General features: G+C 32.8%; 2 protein-coding genes and 1 non-coding gene across 4 annotated transcripts; 1 reads left to right on the top strand and 2 right to left on the bottom strand.

Annotated features, from left to right (window-relative positions):
- Nucleotides 1-2302: 2302 nt before the first annotated feature.
- On the bottom strand, nucleotides 2303-2373 carry TRNAG-GCC (transfer RNA glycine (anticodon GCC)). The gene has a single exon. It is a non-coding gene; the product is annotated as a tRNA-Gly (tRNA).
- A 2830-nt stretch (nucleotides 2374-5203) lies between these two features.
- Nucleotides 5204-6628, top strand: LOC114757102 (uncharacterized). Its single transcript, XM_028946089.1, has 2 exons — nucleotides 5204-6077; nucleotides 6274-6628. The coding sequence occupies exons 1-2, from the start codon at nucleotides 5216-5218 to the stop codon at nucleotides 6327-6329; spliced, it is 918 nt and encodes a 305-aa protein (XP_028801922.1). The 5' UTR covers nucleotides 5204-5215; the 3' UTR covers nucleotides 6330-6628.
- A 1420-nt stretch (nucleotides 6629-8048) lies between these two features.
- Nucleotides 8049-12985, bottom strand: LOC114757132 (hydroxyproline O-galactosyltransferase GALT6). 2 transcript variants are annotated; one of them, XM_028946124.1, is made up of 7 exons: nucleotides 11815-12971; nucleotides 11182-11414; nucleotides 10817-11107; nucleotides 10572-10700; nucleotides 10293-10466; nucleotides 9376-9483; nucleotides 8049-8591 (listed from the first exon to the last, which is right to left on the bottom strand). In XM_028946124.1, exons 1-7 carry the CDS (start codon nucleotides 12695-12697, stop codon nucleotides 8382-8384), a joined length of 2028 nt encoding a protein of 675 aa, XP_028801957.1. In that variant the 5' UTR covers nucleotides 12698-12971; the 3' UTR covers nucleotides 8049-8381. The 2 variants fall into 2 exon arrangements, 1 of the variants encoding a protein (XP_028801957.1); XR_003741538.1 differs by lacking the exon at nucleotides 8049-8591 and adding an exon at nucleotides 9625-9911 and having other exon boundaries at nucleotides 9415-9483; nucleotides 11815-12985.
- Nucleotides 12986-16310: the final 3325 nt, after the last annotated feature.

The following is a 16310-nucleotide window of genomic DNA, read 5'->3' as shown; positions in this document are numbered from 1 at the left end:
TTTGTTACAAATATCTAATTTAATTAATTTTTTTAATATCTTCAAATTAATTATCTACTTCTTATATTAATTATTTATTAAAAATAAAACGCATCAATGGGGCGAATGAGATATGTCAGAACCAATGCCACAAACACGAGTACGTATGCAATCCCTTGGTCAATTGAAGTAATGTTCTAATTGTGTTAGACAAATTGGAAAAGAAATATAAACATAACAAAAAATGGGAAAAAATATTTGTGGACCTCATTTTACGCTGTTGATTTCACTGTTATGAAAACAGTGAAATCATTATTCCAACCATTATGAAATTATTACCATGTCTAAGTCTGGTTCATGAAAGTGCCTGTTAATTTATTACAAAGTACATATCAAGCCAAGTTTTGGAGGTCTCACTGACATTACAGTAATACAAGACATTTTTTCTAATATATTCTTATTTATTTGCTTACATAATTATGTTAATTATTGCACTATAAATTAAATTTTATATTAAGGACATTACAGTAAGACAAGACTTTTTTTTCCTAATATATCCTTATTTAATTGCTTACATAATTATGTTAATTATTGCACTATAAGTTAAATTTTATATTAAGGACTGAAACTAGTATATATATATATATATTTATTTATATAGATCAGATGCTATCTTCTTGCTTTATAATGGAGCATCATTTGAAAAGAAAAGGGCAAATGATATGGCCCCGTACCAGTGCGGCTGTGAAGAATATTTTGCATTCAAAGGGAAGCTTTTCAAAGCAACAAAGTAACCTCAACAACCTTTGGCCAACCATGGTGTCTCGCATTACTCGTGTTGGTTTTTTTTTTTTTCCCCTTTTAATGATATATATAACTGAATTATGTATATTAAAAAATAGCTAAAATTAATTTAAAGTAATAAATATATAAAAAGCGCTACTTATTTTTCAGAAAGCACAATATTTGTGGAGAGAGTAAGTAGGACAAGCTATGAGCAGATAGTTAACTAATAATATAGTGAGACTAACCAACAAATAATAAAAATAAAAAAATAACAATAATTTTAAACAAATTATTAGTGTTTCTTATAAATAGAAATAATTTATCCTTAAAAAAAGGTCTCTTACATAAAGTTTTGGAGAGAGTTTCACATTAGATCTTTAAAAGTTACGAGCGAAAATAGTATAAAAAAATAAAATGTGGTTGGCTTGTGATGATGAAGAACAATGGATTTGTGGTTTCTGCTGCAAACTCAAAGAGTTTCCATGTCATTGCAGAGTTAATTAGAATTATATTGGGTCACAATTCGTGCTGATTTAAAGGTTTTGGGAAAATTTGTCTATATTCTAGTTATGTCGAAGCAATTAATTTGTCTGCAAGAGTTTATAATATTTGATTATCCCTTTACAAATCTAGTGGGTGAAATTAGGTTATTTGTTCAAAGATTGGCAGTTAAAATTTGCGCATGTGCATAAGGAAGCCATTTCTTTTGCTATCAGTTAGGAGAAACTTCCCATAGAATGTGTATATATATGTGTGTATGGAAATTCATAGCCAAATAATTTCAGAAGATTACTTCCTCCCTCCCTTTTTTTAATAAAAAATAAATTATTTTTTATCTGAAATTTTAAATTTGTCGTTTTATTTTTATCCTTATTTTTTTGGTCAAATATTTTTATCATTATTAAATATATATTACTTATTATCCTTTGCAATAAATTTTCACTCATTATCTCTTTAAAAAAATTTATATCAAATTCCTTATTTTTATCATGTCAAATTCTTCAATTATGTGTCGCCATATGTCACTTTTTTATTTTATATCAATTTATAATTAAATGATGTTAGATTTTAATATTTTTAAATTAAGATATATGATTATGCATAATTGGAGAACCTCATACAATAGATATAAGAAACTTGACGTAAATATTATTGTTTAATTGAAATATATATTTTTACACATTTATTTTTTAATTAAATTTAACTAATATTTCAAATTACATTATTTTAGTAGTTGTTTTTTTATTAAAAAAATGGAGGGAGTATAATTGATTTCTTTTTAGGAAAAATCGTAAAAAAAGACAGCCAAAAAAAATATATAAATAAGGACCCATAAAAATATTAGTATGGATTTTGATAATAATAGTTTTACAATAATTTTTGTGAATGAATCCCTATGGATAATTTTTTTTACGATTTTTCCTTCTTTTTATATAATTGACCTTTTTTTAAAAAAAAGTGATTGCCGGAAAACGATAAAGGCACACCCGTACAGCTTCATGCCAAACCGAGGAAAAGGAAAATAAAAAGCCAAGAATGCACCAGCCGGGAATCGAACCCGGGTCTGTACCGTGGCAGGGTACTATTCTACCACTAGACCACTGGTGCTTTCGACGCGTTTTTCTGAACAGAATTTTTATTTTGCGTCAAAAATCCATGTGGCACAGCAGATCATTGAGGCTTTTCCTCCCAACTCTTCTTGAAGCGGATTCTTCTGAATTATTGAAATTTTCTTATCATAATATTTGGTCCAAGCTTTAGTTCAGCAATGACATAATTTGCGAAAGATTCTAATTACAAGGTCATAGTTGTATGTATGAGCACAAGACACCTAAAAAGATAATTGATGGCCCATAAAATTTTTTTTTTGGGATGATGTTTATTGTCTAGATCTGAAATATGATCAAGTCAAACTGTAATGTGCTAAATGTAACTGCTTAAGGTGGGATTTGTTTACGCTCTCTAAATTTCAAATATAGATGCTCATTAAGAAATTTATTTTGATTTTAAATATATAACCTCAATTTATTTTGTCATTTAAATTGATAATTATTTCTTCATATTATCCTTATTTATTATATATATTGAGGGTTTTTCATCAAATAATAGTTTTAATGCGAACTAATTAAATAATACCCATCCGGTTCTAAATATGAGACTCATTTTATAGTGAAATTTACACTATAAAATGAGTCTTACATTTAAAATCGGAAGAGTACATTTTAACAAAGCGAGCATTTTTTTTTTTTTACAACTAACTAATTTAGCTAATTTTTTTATCTTCTACAAATTAGTTATCCGGTTGACATATTTAAGATTAAAGAAGGTAGATTTTTTTTTTAATTACATCAATCACTTCATCGATCAATTGGTATGTTTGTCGTTGTTTATCTTAATTAACCTGCCCCAAGCCATCAAATGAAATTTTAGCTTATAGGTAATTATCTCTATTGGGATATGTATGAAGCTTTATTAACTTTTTAATTTATTATCCCAGAAAATTTTTTTGGTATTATTCAAATTTGTCAATGCATGAGGTAATGATTCGATGCAATAATTGTATAATAATAAGAAAAAATTATATAAAGATAATTGGAAGAAAAGTAGGATAAAAGAGTAGAGGTAATCATCACAACATTATTCAACTCACATCTTTTGGATTTCTTATTCTCTTTGCATATAATTATCATGATCAATCGCTTGAGTGTGTTGCCACTCCGAAAAGCTTCATTATGAAATTAGTCTTCACTTTCTCAAAGCTTTCCAACGTTTGGTCCTCCTTGTTTTGAGGGTTGAATTAGAATTAGTAGGAATGTGTTTTTTCTTTCTTTTTGTTAAAAAATAAGCAACTTTAAATTTTTTTCACATAAAAAACAATAATAGCATTTTACTAATGTCTTGATCATGTGACAATTTTAGGCAAGTTATATCCCAAGAGCTCAATAATATAGCAACTCATGGTATAAGATTATACTACCCCAGTCCTAATTATAAGAGCCAGTTGACTAATTTGAGGAGATTAAGGAAGTAAGTTGAGTTAGTTATTTGTCTTAAATAGGTGTTGTCTTTCCTAAAATATTCTTACTAATCAAGTGTATTGACTAGAACTCTTATTATTAGAAGGGTTACTTTGGAAAAAAAATGTATAAATATGAGAGACAAAATGGATTGGGATCTTATATTTAGAACCAAAATAAGAGTCAAACAGGGTCTTATATTAAGGATCGGATGTAGTAATTTGTAAAAACAATTTGCAATGTAAGGAATCTCATAAAAAAAGAAAAAGAAAAATATATTTTAGTACTTTTAACTTTACACAAAATTTCATTTTAATTTTTTAATTAAATAAAGTTTTTTCCCAGTTATTTAACTCTAATGTTATGCTGACATTGCAATTTTGAAATGTTTACAAAGCATTCTCAAATATTCACATATTAAGTTTAATTTTAAATAATAATAATTGACACACAAAAATTCATCATTCGAAACTAATGATGTTAGTGTTAAAAGACTGAAAAAAAGTACTTTATAAAGATAGCAATATGAAATTTCATGTAAAATTAGGGGATCAAAGGCACATTTTTTTCCAAATAAAAAATAAATAATATGTATAATTAGGTGGGCCTTCCATGTGTTACATAAGGTTTGAGGTATAACTCATTGTTTACCTGTAAACAACATGACTTTCTATATTAGTATCCAAAAAGGAAAAAACATGACTTTCTATAATTTTATTTTGCATTAATATTGATATTGATGTCAAAGAATCTATTCCCCTCTCTCTTCTTTTTCATACAAAATCTTCTTTTCCCTACTAAGAATGTCGCTTATCAATAGTCTATAATAAATAAGAAAATATAAATTAATTAAAGACTACTCAAATAGACTAATATATAACTTGATCAGAATCATAGAATTGTCAGGAGGACAAATGCATTATTAAGTTACCAGATTAAGAACCTAAACTTGAGAAACAGAAGTATATGAAAAATCAACTTAAAAGTTTGAGTCCCAAATATTCATCACATGATATGTTGGAAATCAAAGAACAATTAATTACCTGTGACTTATATATGAGTCTAATAATTTGGGCTGCTCAGCTCAACCATGTGGCCATGTGGTATCGTTGACTTTGGTCTTAGAACTCAACAAAGTTGAACAAGTTTTAAAGCTCCTTCTAATTGTATAGCAGTAAGCAAAAACCAGAATTCTAGAATATATCCATAATGATAAAGAACTAGAGAAGAAGAGCCATGGAGAACAATGGCATCAAATTTATTACTATTATAATAGTAAAAAGCAAAAGAACAGAACCCCAAAAAGAAGCATTACACAAACCTCTTTATATCACAAAACCATAAAAAAGGCAATGCTCATCTCATCTGCTACAATACAATATATATCACCTCTGAGCTTCATCCTTCTTCCACAACTTCTCTGAGAACTCATAATGGAGCTGAAAAATCCTTCAGTACTTCCTCAGGCTTCTATCTTATTCTTCCTTCTTCTTGTTCTTCTTCTTCCTTCTCTGATCTGTGCTCAAATCTGTCAGAGAGCCTGTGGGAAAGACATTCTGAAATACCCTTTTGGAAGTGGCCCAGGTTGTGGTGATCCTCGCTTCCAACCTTATGTTTCTTGCTCAGAACAAAGGCTTACATTCAAAACTCACACTGGTTCTTACTATGTCAACTCGATTGACTACACGAACCACGTCTTGTTCATCTCAGACCCTACCATGTCCACATGCTCCTTCACTGTTCCCAGTAAAGGATTTGGCCTAAACTCAGATGCTCCTTTCACTTTTGACGATTCCACCATTTTTGCTCTGTTAGATTGTTCTAATAACTCTTCATCTATTTGCACACCAAGTGATTTTAATGATGGGGATAATGCGTTTGGGAAAAGTTCTAAGCTTTTGTGTGACCAAAGCACACCAATTTGCAGCCTTCTTTACTCTTGCAGGCCTATCAGCACCATCAATATGCCTATATCTTCTTGCTGTGTTTATACTCCTGTGAATCTTGGTCCTTCTTTTGAGATGGATTTGCAGAAACTTCAATGTGCTTCTTATTCTGGGTTTTATGGATACAACGATCAGCCATCTGATCCTCAGAAATGGAACTATGGGATAGCTATCAAGTATAAGTTCAGCGTCACTGATGATTTCCCACCCCCTTGTGCTGCTTGTGAGAGAAGCTATGGAGATTGTGGCTACTCAGGACCCTCCAATTCTTTCATCTGTAATTGTCCTAATGGAATCAACACTACAAATGATTGTTACTTCCCTTCTTATAATAGTGCTCTCGGCAATGGTAAGCAAACTCGCCCTTTTCCTCTTTACTCCTCCACATCACCATAAGTTATACTGTTTATAGCTTGTGAATGGTACAGTTTACTAGGGATTTGATTTTATATACGTTAGTATTTATTCCTAAATACTATATATTTTGTCCTGTCATCTTTCAATGTCTAATATTAAAATTTGTTTTGTATATTTCGTTTTTTCAGGAGTTGCTTGGTTGATCCATCTCAAGTCCTGGTTACTGGTTTGGTTCTTCTTGTAAGTTGACATTACTGGTACTTGTGTAGTCAATTTCACTAGTTTTGAAGGGGGAAAAATATCATGTGGGACTTTTCTAGTCAAAGAGTGAGAGGACCATTGTAATTTCCTCTGTAGCAAATAAACCCAAATGAAAGCTAAAATAAAAAAATGCTGTTCTTTCATGATGATTTCTTTTAGTCGAGTCCACTTTGTAATATATATGAGACTTGTCATTATTGTTGTAATATCTAAATTTGCGATGTTGCTCCGAGAGTTTTGAATTCTTCTGACTCTGACTCAATTATTGTGAGCAAATTCAAATCCATTTTAGTTTTTATTTATTTATCCATTTTAGCTATATCTTACAATACTGTGACTGATCACAGCAGAAGGTTGAAATGGGCATTATCAAAAGAAAAGAATATGGAATGAGGTTCTGACTTGTTACTGTGTGGTCTCTATCCAGTGGAAGAGAATCTCTCTCTGTAAAGGACTCTTTTTGCTTTATGCCTACCTACTCAGTTAAAAAGCTCCAATGACCTTTATGCCCTTAGTCGTTCTTCCGCTATTAAGGCGGCATCATATCTTTAAGCTTCTGCCTCAAACAAGCAGTCATATGTCGGACATTTTATTTGTAATATGAATAATTTTTTCCTATTTCAACAATTTGTTTTTTAAATTAAAAGGATAAGCACCAGTAGGCTGAGATTTTAAGTGAGATTAAATCCGCAATTTTGCTTTTATAGGAGAGTTTTCATACCATTACGTTATAAAGCCATTGACAATATGCAACCAGAAAATAACCATTTTTCACTCATAAAAATCAATTTAATTGATTTATTATATTGTTATAATAACAGAAGTTACAACTAATCTAAATTAATTGGAGTTCAATGTGACTTTTAAAAGTTAATCGATATTCTTAAAAAAAAAAGTAAATTTAATTGAATTCTTAACTGGTTTAGTTGAATAAAACAAACTTCATTTAAACAATATCAAGAGTTGAGTTAAACCATGCGGATTTAAAAACAACATAACATTACCGAAAAGTTGTAGAAAATATTGATAACTGCCCATAATTTTAAGAAATAAATTTCATATACATTTTCCTGTTGTGCTCCGATTTTGGACCAATGAGTAAAACTTCTAACCAATCCCATATTATTCTACACACTATAAATTTTATATTTTAAATTATTATCATTTTATTATTATTCTATCGTGCAAATTACTTTCTTAAAATTAATAAAATAAACTTAAATATATATCGAATTGAAATAATCCAAATAATTAATAAAAAAGTCATTAGTTAGCCCCTTTTTTTTGAAAAAAAATCATGACACATTCTTTTTGCTACAAAAGTATCATATCGTGTAGGGTTATCTAACTTGCACAAAAAAAAGGGGTAGCTTTCCCAGATGCTCCAAAGAAATCCCATCAGACAAAAGCCACGATAGGAAATTTCTACGATGCTTCATAGCAAACCCAGTGAGTCTTCATAACTATCATAAATTACTTAAAAATTATCACATCCAAAAAAATACAATATTATTTACAATAATGCAATAATTGTATGCTTAATATATACTTCCCGGCAAGCGACCCATTTGCTAATTTGGAGAAATTGTACTCTCAACCACTATCAAAACCAAACATTTCTCAAACCAACCATTCACCAGTAACCTAGCCAAAAATTTTCTCACAATTGAAAAACCAAAACGTAAAAAGCAGACCCAAGTAATAAATAAAGTCAAAGCAGAAATTTCATTCTATTCTGCTACACACCTTTGGGTTTAAAACGACAGATTCACAAACCATAGGTTTGTTTCTCAGCCGCTTGCTGTATAATATCCAACTATATCCATAAATATATATATATATATATATATATATATATTGGGGGATTTCAAATGGAGTTAAAAAAAGAGAGGCTAAACAATGAACGAATATATGAACTACAAAAAAGGAAACCCCCCAAAGAGCATCATATCTACAGAGATACAAAATATGACCACAAAACTTGCCTCCTTCCTCCTCCTCTATGCATCCTAGTTTCTGTGATGTTCTGGTTGTGTCATCTCATGCTGCAGCAGAGGGGTTTTCCTTGATGCAGCAACTTGTCCCACATGCACGTCATCTGTCGCGGAGACTGGTAATGTGCTGTGTAGTAATCTTCGATGCAACCGAACTGGCAGAACTTCAAGCTGTGCACGTATTCTACGGTTTTTGAGTTGTTGAACTGCTCTACCCACATTCCCATGCTCACATCCTCCATTTTGAACAACTGCACCACATTGTGATTGATCTTGTTATGATACTAACACTTGAAAGCCAATGCTTTTGCTGTTTAAGACATATCAAGTCAATTATACGTACATATCTAAGCTCGTTAATACAGAATCTAATGAGGACTTTGTCGCATGCGATATCAAGTCCCACATTGAGTGGTATGTAATGCTCAATAACCAGCTTTTGAGGTAAGGTCCTTACCCCACCTAAGTGCCCATCAAAAGATTTGGGGAAAAAGATAGGCTAAATTATACATAAGCTCCCTGAGTTTTAGAATATGTGCAGATAAACATCCATGAAATTTAAAACTTTACATGAACACCCTAAATTTATACAAATAAATCTCTTCACCATTAACTTGTCCATTATTTCAGTTGACTCCATTTAAAGAGCACATGATCAATAACATATTACGCTATGTCAGTGAAATAATGAAATAATTAACAACAGGAATTATATGCACAAACTTAGAAGTTTTGAGAGGTTTCATCTCAAGTTTTAAAGATTAATGGAGTTATTTAGACATGATTCAATATTCAGGCGAGCTTTGTATAATTTAGCCCAGAAAATGCATTTGACATGTTGAAATGTCTCTTCCAGATTAATAATGTCAACTGAAGAATTTGTCTCTACCGCAGTTTTTAAAACTCTGGGAAGAAATAAGCTTGTAGTTGCATCCAACAACATTCAGACAAAGGCATTCACTAATATAGGGTTCAATAGATTCTCGCAAAGATGGACACTAAAGAATTGTATCATTTGTAAAAGGTTAAACGTACGTTTAATCTGTGCTTCTCGAAATCGGATACAATGAACTCAGCAATGTCGGATGAGACTATGTAACCTGGGCCATTAGCATAGGGAGGATACTCTTCCTCCAGCCATTCCTGGAAGTTCATGAAAAATAAAACAAGAGAAACCCACATTATCACCAATGCAACAAAGTAAGAGTGGCGTGCAATTCTCAACTTTAAAGTCAGGAAGAATATGATACACATCTAGAACATCAGCTCATTAAAAAAGCTTACGTATATCTTGTGAAACTCGGATCCGAATCCCCTCAATGGCTCAAGTGAAGAAAGCGACAGAGATAGAGATAAAGGTGGGTCCTGCCTATTAGTGAGGGTCCAACAGGGGTCCCACTCTATCTCTCTCCCCACGTGAACAACTAAGGGAATAAAATCCATGAAACCGTCCGCGTTGCTTTAGATAGTACCGTTTTCCAGTTAGGAGCAGAATACTTTCTTTCGTAATTTTCCACTCAAAACCATGCAGCAAGGGGGGGAAAATAGCATTCAGCATTTTAACTACTGGCCTAGAAATTATGTTTAACTAGTCAGCAAATTGCAGATACGATAAGTGTCAAATGGTTCTGCACAAAACAGTTATACACAGCAGACCCCATGCCAAATTATTTTAGGCATAAGATATCATGACCCCAAATATTAATAATAATCAGAAAAATCACACAACAAATTAGCAGTGGTTTAATCAAAATTAATGAAATTTCCACCGGCAGTGATAAATAGATGATTAGCAACCATAGACTACAATAAGAAATATTATAAGCAGCTTTCTTAAGGAAGATTCTACATTAGGTTACAGAAATCTAACTACATAAAGAAAAGGTATAAATAGAAAAAAACAACGCAAATGAGCACACTCAAGAATAAAGAATACTCATAAAATCTTATACCTCATATGTTACTGCCCATTTACCGTGGCGAAGAGGCCTATGGTGGTAATTCATATTTCCAATGTAAAAACTTCTATTTCTTGGAACTTTTCTTGCTTCCCTGATGATCGAATCCACCCTCACAAACGTATCATCATCGCACTTCATAATATACTCAGCAGCAATTGAACGAATCTGCAGAGTATCACGGTCAACAATCATCAACAACATGCCAATAACCCCCGGGGGGTGCAAAAAGAACACAAAACAGAAACATTTCTTGCCTCTCCCAACACTCACCCCATATTCACAGATAGCTATGGTCTTCAACACAACAAGGTCATAATGATCCATGTATGGGACTATAATGATATCACCAAAATACTCTGCTTCTTTCTTTATCTCAACATTTATATCCTTTCTTCCATGCTATATTGTACAAGAAATGAAGAAAAAAAACATGTTAAACCATTTTCACATTAAAAAGAAAACTATTCATAGGGTTTTGTTATCTTTTGCGGAAGGGAAGGTGGACCCATCCCTACCAAGGCTACAAAGAATCTAGCCGCAACACGGGAAGACTTGATTAACTTATGCTGCATCCAAGACTTCCTCACCGCCATCCGTTCTGCAAAATGGTTTCCGGCAGAAAGGATTCCAATGAAAAGCTCCACATTCACATGAAGGAGAGGCGGAGCTTTCCATTGAGGAAGCATTTCAAGATGCATCTGAGGAGCAAAACTTGGATGTGATGTTGGTAATGAAGCAGCATAAACAGCATGCACATCAACGCCCCCATTTATAGATAGTCCAGTAGCGTCTTCAAGAGTAAATCCCTGAATATTGTTAAAACAGTTAAAACAATTCCTTATATTCTCACAGTTAAAGGAGATATGATTAGTGTACCCACTGTTCGATAAGGAAAAGATGTCACATGCCTCCCATCCACATTGACATGGTAGCCTTCCAAGCCAGCACTTAAGGTGATAACAAACAATTTTCCCTCAGCAAAAGGATAGGGCCAATCTACAGTCACCTTCCTCTTTCTTCCTATCAGTCTATTTAACCACCATGACACCTTTGACTCTTCAGAGTGGTTGTCATCATCACGAATCCACTTCTCACACTTAACCTGGCCATCAACTTCATAAAACCCAGTAAATCAGTAAAAAATGAGCAATGTCCCTTAAGAACTGCATGCTGAAAGTAACTTCACATGGATGTCCATGGAAAGAAAGGTAGGCCAACTTTATACACAATGATAACCCTAAAAGCAACTTCCCATTATCATCCGGCGTCAGCCATATAACAAACACCTTAGTGCATCTATTTCTTTTTCTTTTCTTGCATTACGGTTAGTGTGTAAATGTAAACAAAATCCAAAACTAAATCTCCTCCCAGGCGATCTTGAGAGTGAGACCAATGCACCTTTCTAGAGTATTTGACAAACCGTTATCACTACATTAAATTCAATGGGACTGAACATATGATGCAATGCAATCACAGAAATTGAAATTAACATTGGTTGTAATGAATCAATCACCAGTTTCCTCGTCGGCCCGAGATTTCCATCCCTCACACCTGAGGGCAGAACCCCACTGCATCCTGTAGCAAGTGTTCTGCTCAATCACTGGTTTCCCACTCCAATCCCCCTTCAACCTTGGATTGAAATGCAGAATCCTCGGTGGTTCCTCATTGTCCACAGTCTTCAAACCCTGCAACTCCATCATGAACTGCGACACCATCACCGAGTCATCCTCTTCCCTCACCATCGCTATCTTGGGATCATGCTCGGCATGAGCCCAACGCGGCGTCCCAACCACCGTAAGGTGCGACCACAGTGTCAACCCACATGGCAGCACCATCACGCCTTTCCGCTCCCGAAATTCCGAGCCCGATAGCGAAATCGAATGTGGGCATGAGTCCAAATGATTCTCAGGCTTCGACTTCGTCTCATTCTCGATTTTTCCACTCTCTACTTCTTCCCAGAGCTTCTTTCCCACTACCCAAGCATGTCTCGCTGCCTTTTGAAGTACAGAAAACCCATCTTTGGCCACCGCATTAGCGTCGGATAAAGTGTCATTGAAGACTAAACCAGAAATCTTCTTCAGCTCGTGCATTTGACGCTCGGGTTTTCGGTGCCGTGATCCTCGAGAAACCCGAAATGCTTCCTCGGAGGGTCGAATTGATGTGACAACATTTGCAAGTTGTTCATCGTCAGTGTCTAGCAACCCAGGCCTAGGCAACGCGTCATTGAGAAACCCAGAAGCAGCGTCAGAAGAAGACAGTGACGAAAAACCTGTTCGGAGACCAAGAGGGATTTCGAAGCTCATGAATAGAAAGTAAAGCAAGATTACGCCCATCAGAATTTGAAGCAGCCTGAACCTATTGGGCAGCACCGACAGCTCTAACTTCCCTCTCTTCATCGTCTTGAACAACTCTGATCACTACCCAGAAAGAACAAAATCAAAGTGGTTTTCCTGGGACTGTTTAACGCTTCAAGAAGCCCAACCCTAGAAAGAAAACAAAAAACAAAAACAGAGAAATGGGGAAAGACGAGCTCTCCCACACGAAAGAATGTATTCACATGAACATGAACTATTAAACACAGAAACAGAGAAAAGGAACAAAAAGCTAGCGTTTTTGCGAGTAAAGTTCAAGTCTTCGTGACCAAAATTTGAATATTTTTTCTGGGTGAGAAAACTTTTGAATTTTTTTTTTTAATTATGCCATAAAAGGGCACAATGGACTGAAGTGAAAGCAGACAAGAGACCAGAGGACGTTTCCTTGCATTTGGAATGAACGAAGGAAGCAGAGTGAAAACGACGTCGTGAGAAGAAGAGGGCGTTACAATGAATTGAAACATCGCAATCAGAATCTAATAATAATAATTTAATATGATTTTCTTTAAAAGGTCAGAAATTATGTCAATGGGGTAGCCTTTGAGAGAAACATGGGGTCGTGAGCTGCACACATCATGTTTGCCCAAGCGGCCTTCATCCTGATCGGTGGTCAACTTTTTAAAGGAATATGAATATACTTTGGGTTAAATTAATGGAATCTTTAATAGGGTTTGATTAAATATCGTGAGTGATCTTACTTTACACCAAAGGAATGTTATCAGAATTTTGATAAAGAAACTGTGAGTGGGAGAAGAGAGGGGGGGGGGGGGGAGTAATTATATTGTGTGTGAATGTCTTTTTGCCAAAAGGGGAGGATGAGCATGAGGTGAACGTTGGAGAAATGATTTGATTTGAGGTGGCGAGATTCGAGATTGCCTATGGTGGCGCCATGGGCTCAGGTTGTGACTTGTGTGGTGTGACTGCTCAATTCTTTTACACATGCATGCCATGCATATATATACACACATATACATATACATGTATGTACATCTATGTATTTATTTAACATTCTAAAATTATCCTAAAATACTTTGCCATGTAATTTTCTTAAAGTATTTTTTACGAGCAATTTTGACTTTTTGGTGCAATCTTGTTTTTAAAATATTTTTTGAGTTGATTTCCCCCCCTTTTTCTTTCATATTTTCAATACTTATCTTCTGTATTTTTAATTTCATTTTAAACATTTTTAGTTATCAATTTTTTGGTAGTAATCTTAAACAATTTTTAGACTTATCTTTCATGCTTTCAACTCTAATTTTTAATTAGTTTTAATACTAAAAACATTAAAGATAAGTACTAAAAACATTTAAGGTAACTACGGGACAAAAAATATTTTAAAGTGCTAAATGCACACAATGCATTAAAATTGTTTCTAAAAAGTTACTTCAAAAGCAAAATTACACTACAAAATATTTTAGAATACTAGATATATTTTAAAAAAATATACTCTAGTTTTAATGAACTTTAACCCTTCACACACGTTAAAAACCATGAAATTTATTACTCCCTTTAATACTAATTATAAAATCAGATAATTAATTTAAATTAGTTATATTAGTTATTTATAAAGATATATATCTACTTTTCTAAGATATCATTTTTTAATTATTTATATTGAAAACTACTTTTTGAATGAAAATTTTCTTAATATGTGTTGTCAATAGAAATAATTAAAAAAAAGTATAAATTTAAAACACAATAATACCTTAAGATCAAAACAAGGCCATATACTATATGGTATTTCATTCGTCTTCGTCATTAATAATACTATTTCTTTTTTTAGCGAGCACATTAATAATATTACTTGAATCTTGTTTTGGCAAAATCGCAAGCTTTGTTCCTTATTATTATCGCCATGATCGGCAACTAATAATAGTAGCATATATATATATATATAAATTACAACAAATCACATTATTTATGAGTATTTTAAAAGCATATGAAACTATATGTTACCATTTATTATTTTCAATCCTTTTAGAAGGAACTGAATTATCAAAATCAGGAAATATGATCAAAATAAATGAAATACAATCAATATGTTACAAATGCAATTATTTCAATGCTACCTTTTTTATAGAGTTGATTGAGTTTATTGTAAATACGATTCTCCATTGATTTTTCTTTTGCCATCAGATTTTTCTTTTATAAAAAGTAAATTCACATTAATAAATAAAAGTACATAATGTAAACCTATTGAGTAAGTTATGGATGTCATCCAAGAGGTACATGAGAGAATAGTGAACTGCAGTTATCCTATATAATATCCTTTTATATGACAATTTTGGCAGCGTAAGATAGAGTGGTAACACATAACTAGGGTGAGGAAACATGTGTGTAATTGAGAATATAGTTCAACGCACTTCAAATAGCAAGGAAATGAAGTTGAAGCTGACCAAGATTAACATTTGGAGATAGAAGCCAATGTTGAAAATAGGCTCCATCTTCCTTGAGAGTACAATATAAGGCTTGAGGCTTCCATAGAAGGATAAAACAAACCTGACTACTGCATGGGACACCAAAGCCTGTTATTTAAAGAGATTGAAGAGCCATCCCTAATCTGCCAAGTGAAATGGTTGATGATCAAGTCACTAGCCCTAATAATTCAATTCCAAAGATAAGGGGCCATTATAAACTGATTTACAGTGGCCATTCACTTCCTTTTTTTTAGTATTTATGTATCATAATTACTATCTTCATTTATTATTATAAGAGCTTGTTTAACTTTTAATTTGGTCATAAATATAATCCTAATTCACTTTGTCTTTCATATTTATTCATTTTTTTCAAAGAAGTTTTTATAGTAGTTGCATATTTAAAGGTTTCATCATATGGTAATTCTAGTTAATATACACAATTACCAAGGGTATTTTAAGAAAGACAATACCTATTTATAACAAATAATTAACTTAACTAATTTTCTTAATTTCTCCAAACTAAAGAAAGGGAGTTCTTTATAAGCACTGCAAGTCCATCTTATGAGAGTAATTTACTTTTCCAAGGTGCAAGACGATGAACAAATTTTTGGATGATCTCCTCGGACACCTTAATATGTTGTCAATGATCATCAATAAAGGTGCCAAAATATTTGCCCGACCGAGAATGAAATTTAACACCGAACATCTTAGCCAATCTTCTCTCCAACCTGTGGGCTATAGCTATGCTACCAACAAGGACTGATTTTTGACAATTAATGTGCACATGGGTAGCTTTGGACAGGCTACATTTCTTGTTGGATGCCCAACTGAAAAATAAGAGGGCTACATTCTGCAGCATGCTGCCCGACTCTACCTGTAAACCGTGACCATTTTGGATTGGACAAAGATGTGCTAGGTAGGGTAAGCTTTTTTAATTTTTCCATATGTGAAAAAAAATTTCAATTATAATTAAAACATATATTTCCTTAAAATATTTTAAAATAAGTTTGTAACTTGAGTATTGAAATTGAAAATGCTACTACTCCTCCGGTCCTAATTATAAGACCCAATTGACTTATTTGAGGAGATTAAGGAAGTAAGTTAAGTTGGTTATTTATAATAACTAAGTGTTGTCATTCCTAAAATATCCTTGCTAATTAAGTATATTGGCTAAAACTATCATTATTAGAAGGATTATCTTGAAAAAAAATGTATAAATA

The sequence above is a fragment of the Neltuma alba genome, unplaced genomic scaffold, assembly GCF_004799145.2.
Source record: "Neltuma alba isolate B1F8T4 unplaced genomic scaffold, ASM479914v2 tig00010560_pilon, whole genome shotgun sequence".
Lineage (NCBI taxonomy): Eukaryota > Viridiplantae > Streptophyta > Magnoliopsida > Fabales > Fabaceae > Neltuma > Neltuma alba.
Note: the sequence above shows the minus strand (reverse complement) of the source record. Positions and strands in the feature narration are given on the sequence as shown.